General features: G+C 58.5%; 7 protein-coding genes across 7 annotated transcripts; 3 read left to right on the top strand and 4 right to left on the bottom strand.

The window, feature by feature from the left end:
• Positions 1-58: 58 nt before the first annotated feature.
• Positions 59-3,037, top strand: PAN0_009d3734 (family 20 glycoside hydrolase; the record flags this gene model as incomplete). The annotated part of the gene is made up of 2 exons (XM_014800694.1): positions 59-163; positions 257-3,037. 2 exons carry the CDS (start codon positions 59-61, stop codon positions 3,035-3,037), a joined length of 2,886 nt encoding a protein of 961 aa, XP_014656180.1.
• A 121-nt stretch (positions 3,038-3,158) lies between these two features.
• On the bottom strand, positions 3,159-4,091 carry PAN0_009c3733 (synaptic glycoprotein sc2; the record flags this gene model as incomplete). Its single annotated transcript, XM_014800693.1, has 1 exon — positions 3,159-4,091. One exon carries the CDS (start codon positions 4,089-4,091, stop codon positions 3,159-3,161), a length of 933 nt encoding a protein of 310 aa, XP_014656179.1.
• Positions 4,092-4,566: 475 nt separating this feature from the next.
• PAN0_009d3732 (SET domain-containing protein) lies at positions 4,567-6,567 on the top strand (the record flags this gene model as incomplete). The annotated part of the gene is made up of 1 exon (XM_014800692.1): positions 4,567-6,567. One exon carries the CDS (start codon positions 4,567-4,569, stop codon positions 6,565-6,567), a length of 2,001 nt encoding a protein of 666 aa, XP_014656178.1.
• A 1,534-nt stretch (positions 6,568-8,101) lies between these two features.
• On the top strand, positions 8,102-11,077 carry PAN0_009d3731 (c6 zinc finger domain protein; the record flags this gene model as incomplete). The annotated part of the gene is made up of 1 exon (XM_014800691.1): positions 8,102-11,077. One exon carries the CDS (start codon positions 8,102-8,104, stop codon positions 11,075-11,077), a length of 2,976 nt encoding a protein of 991 aa, XP_014656177.1.
• Positions 11,078-11,704: 627 nt separating this feature from the next.
• Positions 11,705-14,272, bottom strand: PAN0_009c3730 (uncharacterized protein; the record flags this gene model as incomplete). Its single annotated transcript, XM_014800690.1, has 7 exons — positions 11,705-12,424; positions 12,758-12,928; positions 13,206-13,365; positions 13,466-13,488; positions 13,556-13,797; positions 13,878-13,882; positions 14,097-14,272. 7 exons carry the CDS (start codon positions 14,270-14,272, stop codon positions 11,705-11,707), a joined length of 1,497 nt encoding a protein of 498 aa, XP_014656176.1.
• Positions 14,273-14,963: 691 nt separating this feature from the next.
• Positions 14,964-16,037, bottom strand: PAN0_009c3729 (uncharacterized protein; the record flags this gene model as incomplete). The annotated part of the gene is made up of 1 exon (XM_014800689.1): positions 14,964-16,037. One exon carries the CDS (start codon positions 16,035-16,037, stop codon positions 14,964-14,966), a length of 1,074 nt encoding a protein of 357 aa, XP_014656175.1.
• A 473-nt stretch (positions 16,038-16,510) lies between these two features.
• PAN0_009c3728 (MFS multidrug transporter) lies at positions 16,511-21,660 on the bottom strand (the record flags this gene model as incomplete). Its single annotated transcript, XM_014800688.1, has 5 exons — positions 16,511-18,458; positions 18,580-18,676; positions 18,756-18,923; positions 19,095-19,281; positions 19,732-21,660. 5 exons carry the CDS (start codon positions 21,658-21,660, stop codon positions 16,511-16,513), a joined length of 4,329 nt encoding a protein of 1,442 aa, XP_014656174.1.
• Between the last annotated feature and the right edge of the window lie 285 nt (positions 21,661-21,945).

Raw genomic sequence — 21,945 nt, 5'->3', positions numbered from 1 at the left:
CTAACAAACTCGGTTTTCGCGCCTCGGCGAATTTCCGGGGTTGCGGGTCGATGGCGAGATGAAACCGGCCGTCAAGTACGGCGCACTGTGCACCGAAGCCACCGACTTGGCCACTCTGCCACTCAGCCAGTTGGCAGGCGCGCCTCCACCTGCTGCGGTTGGAGTGCGTTTGCGGGGAGATACGATAGCGCTATGGCCACCCTCACGTTCGCATACAGCTCGTGGCTTCTTTCGTTCTCACCTTCGTCTTCGACAGTGGAAAGTTCGCATACGCACGACCAGAATGGCAGACACCGTGCGCGATGCCTCGATGGGCCCCGATCCGGACGTCGAGGGCGTGCAGTCCAACACCGTGCCGCTCGCCGAGCTTCCGCGGGTGCGCATCTGCATCTCTAGACCGTCGCTGCCGGCGTCCATCGCGGCAGGTATCGAAGAGCTCGCAAAGCACCACATCCGACCCGATGTCATCCTTCTTCATGATGACGAGCGTTCCATTTCTGCAAGTGGTCTGCCGAACAACAGTTCTGGCAGCTCCGCCAATCCGCCGGTCTGGAACTGGAACGTGCGCTTTTCCGAGCGTGCGGCAGCCTTCGACGATCCATCACAATCACCGCAAGGCCCGCTCACATGGCGCTGCTCGACCTCGTCTGCTACATTTGCACCTCTGCATGACAACGCACAAGCGTTGGGGACTGAGCCCGTCGACGAAGCTTTCGTGATCCAGGCCGACTTCCATTCCAGCGCCCCACACCTCGCCTTCCGTGCTCTGGGCCACGTACTTGGCGTGGCAAAAGACTGTCTGTCACCGCGCAACAGCGACACAGACGGAACTCGACTCCATCCAAATCTTTTCGCGCCCACGTCCGGGTCACAGTCTGGCCGCGGCTACTTTCTCTGCCCAGACGTTGCGAACGAGCGGCTCAATATCGTCCAGACCGCCGACTACGAAACGATCGGCACCATGATCGACTGTTCGCGCAACGGCGTACTCAATGTGCGATCTACCAAGTACCTGCTGCGCATCTTGGCTTTGCTCGGCTACAACATGCTCCAGCTCTACACCGAAGACACCTACGAGATCGAGGGCGAGCCCTTCTTTGGCTACATGCGCGGCGGCTACTCGCAAGCCGAGCTGAAGGCTATCGACGATTACGCGGCCAAGTTCGGCATCGAGGTGATTCCGTGCATTCAGACGCTGGGTCATCTCGGACAGATGCTCCAGTGGCCACGCTATCTTGGCATGCGCGATACGGCCGAGGTGCTGCTTCCCGAGTGGCCCGAGACCTACACCATGCTCGAAAAGATGATAAAAGCAGCAACTGCGCCTTTTCGAAGCAAGCGCATTCATCTCGGTATGGACGAGACGCACGGCCTGGGTCATGGCAGGTACTACTCGATCTATGGCCATCAGAACAACAAGCCGGGCAGCCAGATCTTTGTCGAGCATCTGCAAAAGGTCAACACCATATGCCAGTCGCTCGGGCTGGAGCCGATGATCTGGTCCGATATGCTCTTCTGCCTCTCGGCGCGTAACAACTCGCTGGTGGGCTATTACGATTCGGCACAGCCGCTCGATGTCAAGCAGCAGGGGATCCCACAGGATGTCGACCTCGTCTACTGGGACTACTATCACACCTCGTCGACCAGCTACGAGACGCGCATCAAGAACCACGAGGAGCTACGCGGTGCAAGCCCCTGGCTTGCTGCCGGATCGTGGACGTGGTCGCGCTTCTGGACTGCCCTTCCATTCACGTTCCAAACCATCGAAGCCAACCTGACTGCAGCCAAGAACTCGCCTGGCGTACGCCACGTCTTCCTCACAATCTGGGGTGATGAGGGGAATGAGGTGGACCTCTGGTCGTCTCTGCCAGCCTGGTGCTACTACGCAGACCACGCCTACTCGACAACATTCACAGCGCCAAATGCACAGGCGGCGCAGGGACTGGACGTGTCGCTGGTCAAGAGCAAGTTCGACGCCATCGTAGGCGGGTGTTGGGACGACTTTGTGCGTGCGTCTGCGATCGACGATACCACCAAGGATGGCGTGGCCGTGGCGGCGGACGACAAGATCCACTTTGCGCCCAACACGAGCAAGTGGATGCTGTGGGGCGATCCCGTGCACAGCTTTGCCGAGCCCACGCTCGTCGCATCCGGCTTTGATGCCGAACAGCATTTTGCCAGCCTAGCATCGACGTTGAGCGACCGCCTGGAGGGTGTGACGCTCGAAGAGCCGCTGCGCCATCGCGACACGCTCGTCGCTAGGCCGCAAAGTGAGAGTGGCGTCAAGTCGAGCGGTGCAGGTGGATTGTTGGGTGCAGCAGCATCCTTGTTGGGTGTTGGCGGCTTCGGCGCGGGCGGGCGATCGACGGAGACGGTGCGGGTTTTGTCGGATCATCCGATGAATGCGCGACTGGAATTGGCACGGCTGGTGGCACGTACGCTGTCGCTCAAGGCGAATCTGCGCCAGCGACTGCACCAGGCCTACGCCTCACGCAACTGGCCGCAGCTACAGCATCTTCACCGCCGAACGGGTCGGTGCTTGGAATCGGCCACGCGGCTGTGGCAGTATCACCGTCAGGTGTGGATGTCCATGTACAAGCCGCATGGATGGGAGACGCTCGAGCTGCGATACGGTGGCCTCGTCTCGCGTCTCGACACGCTCCATCGCCGTGTAGGCGCATTCCTCGATCACGTCCTCGACCGTTCACATCCTGATGAAGATGCGGCCGCCACGGGGGACTCGCTCCAGGCGTGTGCGGCTAGGGCAGATGTATTCCTTCCGTCACCCACGCGCTCGGGCGACTCGCAGGATACATCGCAGCGCTCGTCGCTCGACGACGAACAGACAGACCCAAGAGCAGGCAGTGCAGGCGATGACGAATCCATGCACTCGAACCGTGCCACCCCACGCACCAAATGGGGATGGCACGAACCCGTCACCTCGCTCCCCGAACTCGAGAAACCGCTTCACCTCGTCTACGGCAGCCCCGAGCAGCTGCTCGATTACCACCGCGTCTCACGCCCCACCTACTGCTGACCTCCCGTCACACCACACTCTGAGGAACACTTTTGGAAAAGCATTGCAATTCAACACGATACACTTGATGTACATCGCTGCAAGGGCAGGCCTTGGCGAATGGCAAACGACGTCCGACAGCTCAGGCGATGAAGGGGAACATGGCCTTGCGCTTGGGGTACTCCTTGCCGAACTCCTTCTTGTAGTTGCGGTGCTTCTTGATCGCCCACACGTACATCTGCGCCGTCGAGACCGCCGCGAACAGCGCGCTGGCCGGGTTGAGCGTGAGCACCGTAAACGCCGCCCAGGCGACAAACTCGAAAAAGTAGTTGGGGCACGAGACGAGCTCAAATGCAAATCCGCGCGGGATCTTGCGCACCTTGGTGCCTGCCGGGCGCAGATTCTTGAGGATAATGTGCGTGTAGGCGTTGGAGAGCTCGGCGAGCACCATGACCGCCGCGGTGCCAAAGATGAACTTGGGGTTGTCCTGGATCGTGCCTGCCACCGACGACGCCGAGAACCAGGGCGAGTAGACGAACGGCGCCAGCAGGAAGCCCGACAAGAACCAGTAGTGCGTCGAGTTCTTAAAGATGTTGAACAGCGGCATCGTGCCGTTGCTGAATCGGTGCACAAACAGCGTCTCGAGCTCGCGCTTGACGTAGTGCGCCACAGCGAGCGAGAGCGCCACCGTCTGCATCTTGGACGGCACAAACTCGCGCCGCCAGATCTGCGGGCCAAAGTAGTAGAAGAGCGGGTGGATGAAGATGGGGCCGGCATACTCGGTGAGGAAGACCGTCTTCCAGCCGATCTGCGGGCCCAGATCCTTGACATAGACCGTCTGGCCCGAGGCGACGCCGAGGTCAGCGAGCGACTTGTCATCGTCGAGCAGCGGCTTCTTGTCCTCGGTGGTGATGCGCTGGCGCTCGACCGTAAGCTTGCGCGAGGCCGAGGCCACCTTCGTCTTGAGCTCGCCCAGCGTCGACTTGGACGACGACAGCGAGACGGTGAGCGGGAAGCCCTTGGAGGCAGGCTTGCCAGGCGCACTGCGCTTCTCAACGGTTACAGTGAAGGCCATCTTTGCAACTGCTTCACTCTTTCTTCTGAGAATGGGGAAGGAAAGGTGGTCGTGGTTAGGGTTAGACTTGGATCGAGATCGAGGCTCGGTTTCTTGGTTGAGAAGCGCCGGAACGGAGAGCTGGCTGGCTCAACCGCACTCGCTCTCTGGCTGTCGATTCGCCCTCATCGCAGCGACATGACTGCTCAGCTGCGTCGGCCCGCCCGCAACATGACAAACGCGCGTGACGCGCCTCGCATCTTGGCCCCGGAGAGCCTTCTGAAAATCATCGACGGCCGCTTTTTTTGGGAAAATCGGTTAGCCGGTGGGCCGCCGTTGAGAAGAAAACGACCTTGGCAGCTTTGTCCCCGACTTCCGAGATCTTGCTCGAGAATTTGGGCTGCAAGGCGAAAAAAGTGAGAGCTGCTCATGGTGCCAGCCGCCTCCACACCATCCCAGCCTGTTGCTCTGAAGCGACATTCTTATTGGCACGGCCATGACGACGCAGTCAAGACAGACCACGTCCGAGGTGGAGGCCAGCTTCTTGCGCTGGTTCCGACAGTCTGGCGGCTCGCTCGATGCTCGCTGCCGCATCCAGCCCATCCCCGGCATGGGCAGAGGCATGGTGGCCAACGCCTCCATCGACGCTGGCGAAACCATCTTTGTTATCCCGCGTCATGCCTTGCTTAACCTCGCCACATCAACGCTTGCCAAGCGCTGCTCAGAGGCAGAAGCTTCATCCGCTAGTGGATCTACTTCCAATGCAGCCGAAGCACTTACATGGAAAGAGGTCAGCAAGATGGGGTGGCTTCCCCTCATCCTGGCCATGATGTACGAACGAAGAAGAGCGGCTCATCTCTCCGACAACACTATGCCCAGCAAGTCCACGGCTGACGACGGCGATGTATCCATGGAGAACGGTGAAGCAGCGTCTGCACCCTCGGAGCAGCTCGAGGGGTCGAACGAAGACCGCGAGGACCTGCGCCAGGCTCCCCGCACCTTCGGAGAGCAGACCTGGGGCGCCTACTTTGACATCATGCCGACGGACTTCAGTACTCCCATGTTCTGGAGTCCAGCAGATCTGCAGCATCTGGCGGGCACCTCGATCGCCGACAAGATCGCCAGGGACGAGGCCGAAGCCGACTACCACAACAAGGCGCTTCCATATATCCGCTCGCTACCGCAGGTGTTCCTAGACGGCACAGGCGCAGAGGATCACGAGGCGGAGCTGAACAGGTGGTACTCGCTCGACACCTACCACATTATGGGCTCTCGCATCCTCAGTCGCAGCTTCCACGTCAAGAGCCGCAAGAAGGGGCTCGAAGGCAAAACGGTCGACATGGACGACCTCGACAGTGACGAGGATGAAGACGAGGAGGACGACGAGTCTGAAGCTGAGCTGCTCGAAGACGAGGGCGAGGCGGACGAGACACCGGACGACGGCGCATCACAGGGCGAACCCAAAGAAGCACAAGAAGCGAACGATGATGACGAAGATGGCGATCAAGACGACGACGATGATGATGACGATGATGACGAGGATGAGGAAGAGCAAGAAAATGTGGTCGATATCTCGATGACCCCCATGGCCGACATGCTCAATGCGCGCTTCGAGTCGGACAACGCCAGGCTTTTTTACAAGTCGCACGTGCTCGAGATGCGCGCGACGAAGCCCATCTCTGCTGGCGAGCAGATCTTCAACACGTACGCCGACCCTCCCAACAGCGATCTGCTTCGTCGATACGGCCACGTGGACGAGCCCAACGGCAGCGACGTGGTTGAGCTGGACGCCAAGCTGGTGCTCCAGGCCGCCAAGGCCCACCTTGCACGCGTGCTCTCGGCCGATGCGGATGCGCTGCAGAAGGACCTCGAGGAGCGCTTGGAGTGGGCGTGTTCGTCACTTGGAATCGACGAGGTGTTCATCCTCAACTACCTCTTCACGCCGGGCAGCAAGCCGCCTCATCGCGCGCAGCCCGAAAAGCCAACCCCGAAGGAGCTCAAAGCAGCCGCAACGGGCGGGGGTATTTCCGAGGAGATGATCGCGCTCACGCGTGTGCTATGCATGTCGCGCGAGGCGTTCGACAAGGCGCGCACCAAAGGCAAAGGCCCCAGCGCCCGAGTCGAATCGCAGGAAGAGCACACCCTCCCCAACGACAAGGCGGTGCGAGTCTCGGCAAGCCAAATCATGATGGACGCCATCGATCTGCGGCTCCAGCAATACGCCGGCGGTGCGGGCGTGAGCGAGGAAGAGGCCAAGCTCTACGGCTCGCGCAAGGACGAAGTTGGCGGCGACAACGAGCGTCGCGCGCTGGTGGTGCGACTGGGCGAAAGGCGCGTGCTGCTCGACCAGAAGCGCGTCCTCAACTACGTCTTGGACCGCATCCGCGAGGCCGAGGCCGAGGCCGCCAAGGCCAAAAACGCCAAGGACGCCGCAAAGAGGAAAGGCAACTCGAACGGAAAGGCCAATGACGCCAGCAAGAAGAAGCAGCGCCGATAGATGCCAGCAATGCGGACATCCACACGATCCTGGTGCCCTTGCTGTCTTCTGGGAGCCTTCCCCTCGGTGAAGAGGCGTGAACCATGGCGACTGAGATCGGTTGTATCGGGCTCTGGCTGTGGTTGATTGCGCATTGTCCAGATCGGGCTTTGTGGCGTTGCGGCAGCTCCCGCAACCTCGGAGTCTCGGCTAGTTTTTAATCTATTTACCATTTTATTTAATGCTGAATTCTCTTGTCGGGAAGCCGTCCATGTCCTGACTCGAAGCCAGAGCTGCATTCCGAGCATTGCCGCTGGGATCTAGATCACGAAGGCCAGGACGGTCATGTCGCATCCCTGCCGCAGCATCCCTGCCGCTGCATTCATGCTGCCTGACGGAGCATAACGGGAATGCAAGGCCGTCGGAATGGTGTGCCGAGATGGGCGATTTCCCCGCAGCGGCTGCAGCGGACGACGCACGACCAAGCATGTCGATGCCACCGCGTGATGCCCGTCACTGACGCAGTGTAGCAGCATCTCTACAGCGTGGCAACTGACAACATTCGATAGACGATGAACAGAGTCACGAACCTGGACCCTTGCCGGCCTCCAAGTCTGACTCGCACTGGCTGGCGTCGCCTTGCTTGCACCCCGTGCTTTCCGAACGGGCTGGGCCTTGATCACCTCGTTGCTGCCGGCCTCGCTGCGACCTCCTGACATTCGATTGTGTTTTGCTCTCCGATGCCCCTTGAGCGCACGGATCTCTCAAAGCGCCACAGCTTCCCCGCAGACAACAACACCTTCGATCTCGGCTTGGCTGCCCATCTTGATGTCGGGTGAGCAGTTGTCGGTGGCTTCAGCCCAGGCCCTAGCATGTATTTTTATTTTCTCTTTACCCCGCAAAAATAGGGCGAGGCGAAGCGAGGCGAGGCTCGTTCTGCCGCTGTCTCTCCATGCCCTCGTAAACTTGGCCTCGCATCGTCGGAGCTTTGCTTGGTTCGCACGGTTCTGCCGTACCGCCGCCCTGCCTGCTGCTATGCCTGCCAACCCCGCTCTTTTCCACGATAGCGCTTCAACCGCCTGCGCGCTCTCGAGATCTAATCTCCCGTCCGTGCCGAAGTCGTAGCCGCCCCAGACCTTGCTGCGTCGACAACTCCTGTCCCTCCCGCGCATCTCGCCTCCCCCGCTTTCTGTCTTTCGTCGTTCACCACGTCTCAGGGCTTTGGGACTTGCCGTGGCCTGAAGTGCTACCCCGCATTTCTCCATCCGTCCATCGAGTCGCTCATATATACCACATGCTCTCCCGCCTCCGCCGCGTCTCCACCTGAAGGTGCCCGCTTGACGTTCCCCGTGCTGCATTCCGTCCATCGGTCTTGTGCCATCCATCGCTAATACCACTCACCAGCCACCGGCTTTCAGTGTAGCAGACCACGACTAAGCTGCTACTCGGCACGCCCTTGATCACACCGCCTGTGCTCATCCACCTGCTGTCTATCGCCCGGCTTTCCCTTGGCGCCGACATCCGGCACGGATCAGCCCTACCATTCACTGCCGCCATGTCCACCTCGACCCAAAACATCCAGACAGCCACAGTCCCGACCGCTGCTGCGCTCGATCCAGCCATGAACGCCGTGAACGACGACACCGCGGCTGGCGCCGCACGCTCGCGCAAAAAGATGTACAAGAACTGCGATCGCTGCCGCCAAGCCAAACGTGCCTGCTCCGCCCAGTACGTCAGCATCGCCGAGGCGCTTGCCAACAAAGTCGCCTGTAAGAACTGCAAGAAGAAAGGAGAGGTGTGCACATTCAACAGCCTCATCAACTCGTTCGGCGGCATCCCTCTTGCTGGTCTCACGGGAGCCGCTTTCGCCGAAAGCCTCCAAGAGACCACCAACGGCTTCCCTTCAGAAAACACCAACGCCGCTGCCTCCAATTCCATCAACATCGATGAGACCCTCGCTAGCGAGCCGGAGTCGAGCAAAGCTGCCGAACGACGTCGAGATAGCCAGTCTTCCATCGACAATGTCAACGCCGTCTTTGAGCTGCTCAACAGCTGTGACGACCTGGTTCAGCCGCCCGCCAAGCGACGAAAGGCTTCGGCACTCGACACGCAGCAGGACATTTCGTCGTACTCGGGCTTTGTGCAGCCAGCTTCCAATGCTGCCTCCAACTCGCTCGTCCTCAGCCGCGCACAATCGCCCTACGCGGAAGATGAGTCGGACACGTCCGTGTTCGACATCCTCGGCTTCCAGATCTGGGGATCAGCACCCAGCGTACGGCTCGCACAGACAGCAGACCGACAGCATCTCAACTCGGACCTTCTCAGCGTCTACGAGGGAGCTGCCGAATCCGCCTTCCGCGTGTGGGTCACCGATGCCACCACGCCCTATTTGCTCTGCGCCGACTCGTTAAGCTCGACTTCGGCCGCCATGTCCCTCAACAAAAAAGTGACGCTGCTGGATCACGCATCGAAGCGCATCTTCAAGGCGGACAATGCAAGTCGCAATGTCGAGAAGCGCGTCTCGGAGGCGTACCATGCCGTGCTGCTCGCGTATGCAGCCCAATGGCCACGACATCGCAACAACCAGACGGCCAGTCGCGCCGAATGGAAGCCCGACGAGGCACGCATCCGGCTCTCGCTCTGGAAGCAGGCGCGCGACAAGCTCATGGACGCCGCAGATGCGTGGTCGTTCCGCATCGTTTTTGCGCTCATCCTCTTTGCTTGGACCGAGAAGCCGCGCGAGGTGCCCGACGACGAGGCTTGGGGCTCGGACAGCGAGCCGCCCGCACAGCTGCATGAAGTGCCTTCGCTCGACGAAAACAGCGCGCTCGACTCCTCTTCCTGGCAGATCAACGCCGAGGCCAGCACCATGATGCTCGCCACCGCCATGCGCAAGCTCAAGGCATTCCGGCTCAAGATCCAGCAGCTCAGACGTAAGGGTATCGACCTCTGGTCCACCGAAGAGCCCGGGCTCGAAGCGTCGCAAGTCGCGCATCGCAGAGCGGAAGCAACGCTGCTCGAGAACACGTATCACAACCTGTACTGGTTCGGCTGCATGATGGACACCGAGCTCAGCGTGCTGCGCAAGTACGATGCTGTGATCGGCGATGAGGACTCGGATCTCACCGACCAGCTTCTTTCGCCGCAGCGCGCAACGAGTCTGCGCAACGAGACCGAGAGCTTTGCCACGGGCGCAAATGCGGCGCGCAAGCCGGTGCGCAAGATCTGGGACGAAGTCATCCCAGCCAACAGCCAAAAGTTCCGACACACCTTCGCCAAGAGCTGGCCATGCTCGGAAGAGGAGGCGAAGCGCACTCTGGCGTATGCCACGCCGATCAAGGTGCTCCTGTTCCGTCACGTCGGGCGGCTGCAGTCGAGCTACTGGCGCCAGGCTTCGAGCGAGCAGATTGAGCGACAGATCGCCCACGTCCTCTCAGTCGTGCGCCACTGGGACGAGACCTTTGCGCCGTTCTTTGCGAGCTGCATTGCGCACCACCACGAGCTGCCGCCGTCCATCCAGAGCTGGCACGTCATCACGGCGACCAAGTGGAACCTCGCCGCAATCCTGCTCGTAGAGCTGGTGCAGACCATCGACCGCTCCGCCGCCTCGTCGGATCCGTTCCAGAACACCGGCGAGATCTTTGCCTCCCTGCGCACCAAGGTGTGTCTCAACACGGCGGCGCTCATCGATGCCATTCAGCGCTCGAGCCTGGCACGCGTGCCGAGCGCCGAGTCGCCGTTCGAGTTCATCCATGCGACCGACAGCACGGTGCTGCACAGCGATCCGTGGCCCGAGATCTCGGTGCACGGATTCGCGTGCGTGGCCAAGTGCGAGATCAAGCAATTCGCACAGCTGGCGGCTCGCAGTGCGTGGGCGGAGCTCGAGGCGGCAGAACAGCGCGTGCACAAGTGCATTTGGGCGCTCGACCAGCTTAGCAACCGCTCGACCATGGCCGTGGATGCAAGCGCAGAGGTGGCCAAGCTGCTCGAGATTCACTCGCCCTTCAAGCAGCAGCAGCGCCAGCAGCAGCTGCAGATGCACATGGCGCGCGACGAGGACGCAAGGTCAAAGTCAATCGACGCGTCGGTGGCCGCACAGACGCCCGCTATTGAAGCGTTCCTGGCAGGTGGTGGCAACGTCGCTCCCCCCGCGCCCATGCCTTCTGCTTTCACCGACGAGGTTTGGGCGTCTTGCTTGCAGATTCTATCCGAATCAGAACCCAGAGAAGCCACGGGGAGTATGGACGAAACTCCGGACGCTGCAAGCTCGTCACTGCTGTGGCCGGACCTCGGCGTGCCGTCGACGTCGTCGATGCCCCTCGCGGATGATACAGATTCGGCTTCTTCCGATCACTCGCTCTCGCCCACGTACACCTCCTCTACAGTCACGTCGTCCACCGTAGCCCCGATTGATCCGCTCCCGCTTCCGGCTACCGCACCATACGCCGATTATTTTCCTGACATGAAGGACCACGACGCGATCCTCCCCACACTCGATAGCTTCCCCAATTCCTTCCAGTTCCGCGTCTAGTTCAGCTCAATATCACGGTTGTTTGGTCCATCTTCGGTGCAGTCGGTGTTTGAGCTTCATGCTTGTTGATGGGCAGATGAGATAACATGCTGCGCGGTGCACTGACGGTAGCCGATTGTGATCTCAAAGAGTTAATTTTTCTTTTTCGTCCGCGATTTTTGGTGCCGATTTTTTTGACGGAAATTCTTGGGCGCAGCAATATTTGTGCAAAGAACAAAGGCGCGCCAGTGTGAGTAAACGACCCCTTGCTGGTGCTTGGCACTTGGCACCGGTATTGCTCGGCTTGAGACGTCTTCAGACAAGAAGCGATCATGCAAGGGACAGCCGAACCACACTCGCATGACGAGGAATGGGGAAATCATTCACTGGAATTGAGATGTGATAAACGAGATAGCAGCGCGAAGCATTTGCCATGAAGGGGGAAGAAGGAGGAAACGAGAGTTCAGGGATGCCTCCGGGCTGCTGGCATTCGTGATTGAAGAGGTAAGTGCAATGGTCAGTATTGTACCTTCGACTGCCCACCGCTGTGTGGTTGAGATCGTATCATCCAAGCACACTCACGTGACAAGAGAACGGCGATCGGGGCCCCAACGGTGCACCTGCCGGACGCCGTGCTGATGAGCATCTTCAGAAGTCCAGCCGGGTGAGCCAGTGGATATGGCTCTCGTTTCCAATATTCTCGATACCGCTGAGGTCCACGCTGTTGCAATCTGAGTGGAACTTGCCCAGAGCATAAACTGATCCCTCGAAATTGAGATGGTTGTCATTCCCCCTTGTAGGCTGCTCAGAGTGGATGCTGAATATGCTGGTGATCTCGACCGAGTCGGTCAGCTCGACCTTGATTCGTTCAGCAATCTCGGACGGATTCACCCCGCGATCGAGCTTGCTGAGAACGAACAGGACCTGGTCGGGTTCTATCTGCGCCCATGCTTGCTCCTGTTCGAAAAACTGACCGTTGCAAGTCAAGTCGATGCGGTAGAAGTCGTCAAAAAAGGCAACATTGACGACCTCGACATCAATGTATGTCTCATTGTCGAGGCAGATTGCAGGGCGCACGATATAGTCCTCTTGCCTGATGTCTGGGATGAAAGCCTGTATGGCTCTGTCAAGCATGGTGTCGAGATCCTCGGGACAGACAGACGTCCAGTCGTAATCGTGACGGAAACGGTGCTTCAAAACGCCCGAGAAACCAGGGCCTTCAGAGTCGGAATCCTCGCTGTGCGGCCAGGAGTATACTGCCGGCGCAGGCCAGTGGTGGATCGCCTTGAACTTCAACGGAGGAGCATGACCAGACTCGCTGCCACTGTCCTTGGTGTTGGCGGTGCCTTTGGAATACGCAGCGTGAAGCTTGCGCAGATGGAATCAGAAGTCCATGTTCTTGAACGAGCCCTCCGAGATGCAGACACCCAAGGTTTTCTGGCCAGGTTCGACGGGTTCGTCTGCGCAGAAATACGGCCCGGGATGACTTTCGATATCCATATTGGGAAAGAGATGGCGAGGAAGGTCGATGCGAAAGATCGAGACTGACACTTTGGCAACGACGCAACTATATTCATGCTTCTCCCCTTGTCGACATGCTTTCGAGCAACTTAGCTCGTCTGGTTTGTCATTTCGCACCCGTGGCTGCCTCGACGTGCAAAAGCTCGCTCTTAGGAATCCTCAGAGGCTCGAACGACACACACAGGCACATTCGGCGGCTGAAGCTGCGAACATCACTTCCAGTCCGAGCGGCTGAAGCGACCGAAGTGTCTCCGGATTGCGTCTTCTCACGGCTCGGCCTGTCAAATGGACACCTGTCAATGCGCATATCGTATCGATAGGCAGTTGACGCGCTATCGTGGGATCAGAAAGCTAAAGAATCTTCATAAGCGGGCGGAAGATCGCGAAGCTCGACACACATGAAATCGGCATGAGAGCAGCAAGGACAGAGACGAGAATAAGAATTTCATAGCCTGTTTCCGTTCTCTCTTCTGTCTGTGGCGTCAGCATGGCTGCCACACTCCAGAAGAATCAGGTCCCGCTTCAATGAAGGAAAGGCTCACATGCAGGGGCACACATGTGCGCGGAAGTTCTTTTGCGCCAAAATGCAGTCGTTCATCTGGTGAAACCGCTAAAGTACGGGGCACACGGCAGGAAGCGAGACAGAGTGTGACGAGAAGCGGACATTGGACGTTGCCGATGCAAGTGCATCTACAGGATGACGAGTATTCGAGACGCGAGATGGAAGCGCAAAGCCTCTGTTGGACGAGACGCGAAAAGGGAAGGAACGATAGCTGCCTCGTGGCCACCTGGTGATGCAGATACGCAGTTGATGACAAGAGGACGCAATCAGCACAAGGCATCGCCGGCGTCCACAACAGCACAGTGGCGTTGTTTCAAGTGACTTACTTCTGACCAGAGGAAGGATCGATCTTCGATACATCAATCGGCAAAGCACCCCGACCGAGGTCAGAAGAAGGGCTTGGCAAGACAGCGAACCTTGTACACTTCCTCGCCGTCCGAACCTTCTACGTCTATCTCAAACGAGATGAAATAGTCGCGGGACTTGCGGAATGTGCCGAGAAAATAGATGAAGCCTTGGAAATTGAGGCGGGCAGGCTCTCCCTCAGGGACTTGATCCGAGTAGAGGCCCCAGATGTTGGTGATCTCCACAATCTCGTCGACCTTCTTCTTGACTTGCTCTGCCACCTCCAGTGGCTTGACTCCACTGCCCAGTCTCTCTGTTAAGAGCAATACTTGGTCTGATCGTATTTGGGCACAGGAATGAGAGTAAGAAAAGTCAGAGTGGAGCCGGACGGACCTGACCTGTTCAAAAAGGGCCATATTGAGGAGCGTTACATCAATGCATTTTGTTCCATTCTTTCCCATGAAAGGATCGCCAACAAAGTAGTCGTCTTGATCGATTCCGCTGATGGAAGATCGTAATTCGGCACTGAACTTCTTAGAAGAGCATCGTGACCCGAAACCGCTCCTCTATTCGTAGCGCAGCTTCACGAGCCCCAAGCAACCGAACGGGAACTTGCTGGAAGGCTCCTTGTTCGAGCTCGACGATCGCGGCCAATAGTGCACCGCTTTGAACTTTGTCGTTGGCAATGCGTCAGATTTCTCCATTAGATTGGCAAAGTCGTCGTAGTCGATGCCGGCCAGCTCGCGCATCTGGTCAGCGTGGCTGGTGTCAGCGGCTTTCTCGCACATGGTGCGGATGGATGAGTGTGATGCAAGTATGGAATAGATACAACAGGAAAAGAGAGCAGACGTGGCGAGGCTCTTTAAGTATCCGCTCTCCGTCCTTGACTGAACTGCACTGCCCGCATTCTCTCTCCCAGGCGCTGCTCCTCCGCGTTCTTCGTCTGAAGTGCGAGGAACCCGAATCTTTCCGCCCGTTCATCTGATCATGAGATGCCTGAGACAAAGCACTTCACTTGCAAGATCACAGCCACATTATGATATTGCGCATGCGCAGCGTGAAGCGCACGGCATCCCACGCTCTGAAATGAAGTGCAACTTTAAGATCACAGCCGGTGGAGTTAAAGTGCCCTTTGCGCGGTCACCTTCACACGCGAGGACTTGGGCTGTGATCACCTGCCGACAAGCCGTTGATTAACGGCGTGACACACAGACGCTCACGACAAGTGTGACCGAAATTCGCAGCATACGCATGGCGAGAGAACTGGATTTTATTGGTGAACATTCAGACACAGGAGAGAAGCAGGAAGACTTAGTCGCATGCGCAGCTGGCTGTAGGCGGAACCTCTAATGAGCTCCTGGACAGGGCGCTGTGCAGCATTGAAGAGAGCACGCCGAAAACACTTTTGAGTAGATCGTAAGGGCTGACGATGTCGAGCGAGACGGAGAGGCTGCGTGCAGCCAACCTTTGTTTGGAAGTCTAGTCGTCACGTGTAGGTTCGTAGACATAATCCCATCCATTGGCGTGCCCACTCCATAAGGGCTGGGTGATGCAGCGTACGCTGTGATTGTTGCCAGCGTGCTCGATGCCCTTGAGGTCCACAAAGGGAGGATCTTTGATGGGACGCCAGCCTGATTCGGTGTCGCTGATATACGGACGAGCCTTGCCAACAAGATAAAGAGAGCCCTCGAATTGAAGGCGGGAAGCCTCTTCGGGAGGACTCTGGGCTGAGTGCACGCCCCAGACGACACTGAAATCGACTCTCTTGCGGAACTTTTTCTTGATACGGTCGGCGACCGCCACGGGATCCACCCTCTTGTCGAGACCTTTGACGAGAAGAACAACAGCATCGTAAAGAAAGTCTGCTCCGACAGAATGGTGTGCGAAGTAGACACCGCCGCGAGTGGTGAAGTTGATCTTGAAGAATTCGTCATGGTAGGCAGGATTGATAAGAAGGATGTCGATGTAGCACATCACTTCGCCGATCCAAAAAGGCCCAGACACTACGTAATCCTCTTCTTTGATGTCTGGTACGAAGGTTGCAACTCTCTGATGGAGCTCTGCGCACCTTATCTTGGTTTCTCGGGGTCCGCAAAGACCACCGCCTCTGATCTGGAAGCGGTGCACCACGATACCGGAGAAGCCGGAAGAGGAGAGTCTGGGAGCGCGGAAGCCTGGCAGCCGACGATGGTGGAGCACTTTCGCGGGAAAGATGAGCCCAGGCTCAAGGTAGTGGACTGCTCTGTACTTGTGTGCAGGCATCGAAAGCCAAAACTTTAGTCCTGCAAGATAATCGTCTTCTTTATATCGGAAACCAGCGACTTCGCACAGGTTCCGGAAGTACTGCACAGCACTAGCACTGACATCAGGGGTGCTTGCGATCGTCGCCTCGGCTTCATTTGCGCCCTCGGCATCCTTTGCCTCTGATCCACCACTGTAGTCTTTTCCGGAATCCTTGACCGGAGACTGCGCGGGAGACGGAGGGATCTCTTGGTAAGGACTCTGAGCATCGTTTCTGGCCCCATCAGGAGCGTCCTTGGCTACGTCGACCATGTTTGCAAGCAATCAAAGATGGGTTTGGTGCAGAAAAGTGGAAGAAAGGAAAATAGAAAGAGCGGGCACCGGATAGAAGCGACGCATATTTATGATTGTTGACGATCCCCCCATCAAAGCTCTGATCCTGCCGACTTTCTGCCAAGCCGGAGCGCAGACTCAAAATCACGAGCCATTCTCTCCTCCTGCGAGATGCCGAAAGCAAACCTTCTTCAAATGAAGCACACGAAAAGCTTTTGCGCACCGAGAAAAACGGTGGGGACAGCGGAACTTTATCACATGCGCATGAATGGGTTGAGGGTAAAAACGTTACTTATGACGTGCATGTCAGATATGATTTCGGGACGAGACACTGGAAGCCATGGATCTACACACAACACATCGGAGACATAGTCTGACCGATGGTGACGAGCACGGTCCGTCGCGACGAGCAACTGGGCGATGTGCTCGGCTTTGCTGCCTGCAAGCACCTTCTACTTGTTCTTGTTCTTGTACGTCTCGCCTCGTTCGGCCTTTTCGTCCTGATCCGTGCGCCTTCCGCCGTTCGCCTTCCTGTCATCCGCGAGCGACTGAGCGAACTTGGAACGCTCTCGGATCTGGGGACCCTTGACGTAGAAGACGTAGACGGGAATGGCGACGATGATGGCGAGGAAGGCAAGCAGCGTGCTTGCCCACTCCAGTCCGAGGCGGTTGTAAAGCGGGGTTGCGTACATCGCCGAGATACCGGCGAGGAAGTCACGCGCAAGCGCATTGCCTCCCGTCGCCGACGCCGAATAAGGGCCGTATGCTGCAATCATGTAGTCGATCGTGCTCATGTAGATCGAGTAGTTGGCGATGGCGATCATGGTCGAAAAGATCATGGGGGCGATCCAGTGGACGCGAGGAGGGCCGAGCGAAGTCCATGCGAAGCCAAAGAGTCCAAGCGTCTCGAGTGGAACGAGGTAGAGCAGCAGCCAGAGACGTGCTTCGGGAGCGAGCGCGTCCGGATTGCGCACGCGGCGTTTGCGCTCCCAAATGAAGCGGGGAATGAAGATCAAGTAGCCAAGCAGGTAGCCGAGGTTGATCGGGATGAATGCAAGACCGACCTGGACGGTGCTGAAGCCCCACTGCTTGTACACGAGCTGGAATGACTCGAGGAAGATGAAGATGAGCATGTCCGAGAAACCGGAAAGCAGCGAGAGGAAGAGCACGATCGGCTCGCGGACGAACATCTCGAAAGGTCGCAGCCAGTACTTTCCGATCTCGCGCATGCTGAATCGGTCCGTGCGGACCTCGTTGGGGCCGTAAATGTTGTTCTCGCCATTCTTGCGGCGACGCTTCGCCTCGCGGTCCAGGAGAATCGTCGACCTGGTCTCGGGAACGAGCACGAAGTGAACGATCTGAACAACACCACCAAAGATGAGCTGGACCCAAAAGTTCCACTCCACCTTGAGATAAGCCTGGATGAAGCCTCCAATGAAAGGGCCGACCGAGGTACCGCCGACGGAGGACAGCACGACGAAAGCCACGGCAAACTGCTGCTCATCGGGCTCCCACATGTCTGCCACCATGCCGAGCGTCACCGAGCCTCCGGCGGTGAAGAGACCGCCAAGGAAACGAGCGACGATCAGCGAGCCGTAGTTGGGCGCCAGGGCAGCGAGCACCTGCCAGATGTTAACGAGGAAGAGCGATATCTGGAGGACGGGCCATCGACCGATCTCCTCTGACCAGGGTGCCCAAAACTCGCACCCGAACGCATAGGCGACGAGGAAGATCATCTGACCCACACGAGCAGCTGGCTCGCTGACACCGTACTTCTCCGAGACACCAGTGACGGCGTTGGGGTAGACCGAGGTGTTGAAGTTCATCGAGACCTGTACGGCGAAGATGACGCAGAGAATGGCCCACTTGCGCCAAGTGGGATACGAGTAGCCCGTGGCCAGGTAGCCAGCGCGCTCAGAGAGCACGATCTTGCCATCCTCGCGAGGCTCGAGGTCATGCTCACCCTCGCGCTGCTTTTCCGAGTTGGTCTTGACCAGGTCGTTCTTCTCTCGGATCGCCTGGACGTCGGCAGGTGCATCGTCCTGCGACGGCTCGCTCGACTGCGAGGTGGCGTCCTTGGTCTTGTCCGGGTTCTGGTGGGGTGTTGCGATGGCCGTGCCGGCTTCCGAGGAAGAGGCGCGTGATGGCGCCGCGTTGTCGGCCATGATGAAGGCCAGTCGAATGTAGGAGGACGGCGAAGGGAGAAGGGTATCCAGGGGGAAGGGGGATGCGTGGGGTGGGAAAGGAAGAGTCCGGCAAGACGAAAGACCGATAGTATCTGCAGCCCGAGTAGCGTGGCCAAAGGGGGGCAGCTCTATTGCAATGCCGAACAGGCCAGCCAGGTCGGCTCGAACGACAAGGCTGAAAAAAAGATGGGGAAGGCTAGCAGCCCATGGAATCCTGCTGACCGGAGAGACTAGGACGGGCGCCAGGGTCCTTGGATCCTCTTCGCAACACTGGCGCGCGCTCTTGTGACGACAAGAAAAGAAACATGTCCACTTGGTACGATTGCAGAAACTACATCATCGCTGTGCCGCGAACAATGGGCGGTGCTGCACTGACGCGATCAGGGTTGGGCGAAGGGCCTAGGACGGTGGACCCTAAAGTCATCTGGTTGGCTGCAGGCGAAGCGAGGCTTTGCGGTACGGGACAGGGAAGGCGAATGGATGCGGAATCGCGAAGCGAGGACCGTCGTACCTAAGCCTTGGTGGAGGGTGAGCGAGCCGAAAATGACGTTGGGAAGCTGCGGATGCATCGATCGGAGGAATTTGGCAGTTTGCGAGCTGCTGCGGCTGTCGTGACGGCTTGGCGCCCTTCTGCCGCCCGCCCGCTTGCCCCGTCGGAGAATACTTTGCGAACCGTTCGCTGCACATGCAGAACAATAAGCATCGAACCCCGTCTCGCAGAGAAGCCTGCGCTTTGGCAGTCCAGCCGCCGTCATTCAACCGCACCAACCGCCCGCCTGCCTGGGCCGCCGTCTGTTTTTTCTGCCCTGGGCCGCTCCTCACCTTCTGCCATGCCATGCCCTCACAGGACGTTTGCCCGGAATCACAGCGGCAGAGAGGAGCAAATCGTGGTGGCCTTCGATTCTACGCATCGCATTGCGAGACACGCTCGCCAAAGCTTCCAGCACGGTCTTGACGATGTCGATGAGACTGGGCACCCATCGGCAGTCACTCAGAGAACGGTGGAAGGCAGATGCCGCAACCGAAGCCGGATGGTGCTGGCGATCTGGAAAGCGCTGAGTGGCTTGCGCTCATGCCGGGTTGCATCATCGCATCATCGCTGCCGCTAGTCAGCCGAGACGCGCTCGACTCGGGCGATTTTTTTAAATCGCCGATCCGGGACGCGATTCGTGACGGTGACGAGCCAACACCGTCGGCGCTCACTCAGCATTTCCAGCTCAGGGTCTCGAGACCTGAAGCTGCCCCGACACCATCGCAGTTCCGCTAGGCTTTCCCCACAGCACGTGGCGTGTGCAAGATTCCTCCTCGCCCCCACGGAGCTTGGGTGTCTTAGCCAACCTCTGTAATCAATTGTTCATCACTCCACTGTCAGCCTCGCTTACGGCCCCCCACACGGCTCGGACGAGGTTCAGCCGTGAGGTATACGCGAGTTGCTTTGCGTCTGCGGCACATGTGTGAGCGCACTTTCAACATCAGGGTTCGAGGACCGGTCTGCGGAGACTGGGGTCCATGGCTTCGTCCCACATGCTTGCCTCGAGGCGACAGGCAGCGTTCCAGATCCGCTGGAGCTTGCGCATCCTGCCGGGCGATAGCTCGTCTCGTGCGGCTCGGGCTTCAATCAGCTGCATGGCTTTTTGGGCCGCCTGTTGAAAGTCGTCGCTAGCGTATGCCTCGATCCATTCCGCATAGTCCTTGTTGAGTGTTGCGGAGCGATGGTGTGCGAGCCAACGTCCAACTTGTGCGTAGCCCACCATGCAAGGGCTCACTGCCACAAGAAAGTCGAGCACGTCGCTCGATCGGCCTGTATCCAGCACAAAGCGCGTATACGCCAGCGTGGCTGCGCTTTCCGTTGTGGCGCACTCAAGCTCGGCTTCGGAAACGCCCAGGCTTTCGCGACACAGACGCTTGTGCAGCTCGGCCTCCTGTGCAATGGATCGAGACATGTCGACGAGAGTCGTGATCTCGTCAAAGGTGGTGTCTGGAGATGCAGCCGCCTGCGCCCAGATGCGCGCATAGTGGCGCAGGAAGAGGTAGTCCTGCTTCATGAACCACACAAACCCATCTCGTGGCAAGCTGCCATCCGCCAATCCGAGCACAAAGGGGTGCTGCACGAACCCGGTCCATGCATCGAGCGAGTTCGCGATCAAGCTTCGGTGCAGGGGCAGCTCAGACTTGCCCATGTCCGATGGCGAAGCTATCAGCCCACGAGGGTGGAAGGGATACGAGTGGTCGAGCGGGCCAGGACCGCTGCCGAGATCTTGAATCCCACAGGCGATCGCGTTCTGGACGTACTTGATGGCGATCGAAGTCGCACGTACAGCCGAGTAGCCTTGCGCCAGCGATGCCGCCAGAGCCGACGAGAGTGTGCATCCCGTCCCATGGGTCGCACTGGATGCGAGCAACGGCTTGACGAACAATACGAAAGTGCCATCTGTTCCGTCGTCGCCTTGCTGATACAACACGTCACAGACGACCTTGTCATCGGCACCAGGTGAACCAGGGCGCTGGTGTAAGACGTCGCTGAATGGGTTCTGGTCCGTCCGGATGGCGGTGACATTGCCTTTGCGTGTGATGATGGCGCCGTCCACGCCGGCGAGTTGGCGTAGTTCGTCGTCATTGTCGATTCTGCCCTGGTGCGCATCCGCTGGGCGAGACTTGGTACGCTGCGGATAGCGACTGCCAGAAGATCGTGATGTCGATGGCTTAGACGTCGGCGCAATCCTTACTTCGTTTGCAGATGCCGTTTCAGCTCGATAGCTCAAGTACTCGTCGATCTGGGATCTGGACAGCTTGGCATGTCCTCCTTTGACCAGCACCGCGCGCGGACCAAGCTGAGCGATGTTCCTTGCTGCCGCCATCATCTGAGGAAGCTCTGTCTCTTCGTTCTCCTTTGCTAGGTCCAGCTCGCGCGTCCCTGACTGGTGCGAGGTGAACTTGGCGGCGTAGTTGAGCAGCTGACGTGCCTCGGGCAGGTTCGGCGTCAGAAGGGTGCATAGCGGCAGCAGGTCTCGGATGAGCGTCGCAATGGCGCCCTCCGACAGTAAGAGTGAGCCGGATGTGGACACCATGACCGGATCAAGTACGATCGGAACATTGTGGCCTCCGTGTGCGCCTGTGGACTGCTTCCATTCGCCGAGACGCTTGGCGAGAGCACCGACGATGCCTTCGTTGCACAGCATGCCCATCTTGACTGCATCGATCTGGATGTCAGATGCGACCGAGTCGAATTGTTGCAACACGAACTCGGGCGGACACGCATGGATCGCCGAAACGCCGGTGGTGTTCTGCGCCGTGAGTGCGGTCAGCACCGAGAGGCCATAGGTGCCAAGTGACAGGAAGGTCTTGAGGTCCGCCTGGATTCCGGCTCCTCCGCCCGAGTCGGAGCCGGCAATCGTCAGCACTCTTGGTGGAGACATTTTCGATCTGTCGCTCTCGTCACCTTGACTATCTCCAGATACGGGTTCAGGTGTGCTTGGTGATGGTGTTGGAGGACGACGTTGATCTGTGCATGAGTTCCCAATCTTCTGGCTTTGGTGGAGGTTCGCCCACGTGACGCGACTTTTGACTCCGAATTCCGAGATAGTTTTGCACCCTTTTTCGCGAAGAAGAACGGATGAACGCTTTGTGGAGCGGCAAAAATTTCAAAGGCGACCAACAACAGACCAATTTTTGCCTTTTTGGCCGCCAAGCTTTTGAGTTGG

The sequence above is a fragment of the Moesziomyces antarcticus genome, assembly GCF_000747765.1.
Source record: "Moesziomyces antarcticus DNA, scaffold: scaffold_v10009, strain JCM 10317, whole genome shotgun sequence".
Classification (NCBI taxonomy): domain Eukaryota; kingdom Fungi; phylum Basidiomycota; class Ustilaginomycetes; order Ustilaginales; family Ustilaginaceae; genus Moesziomyces; species Moesziomyces antarcticus.
The sequence above is the reverse complement of the archived record's forward strand: the minus strand, read 5'-3'. Positions and strand labels throughout refer to the sequence as shown.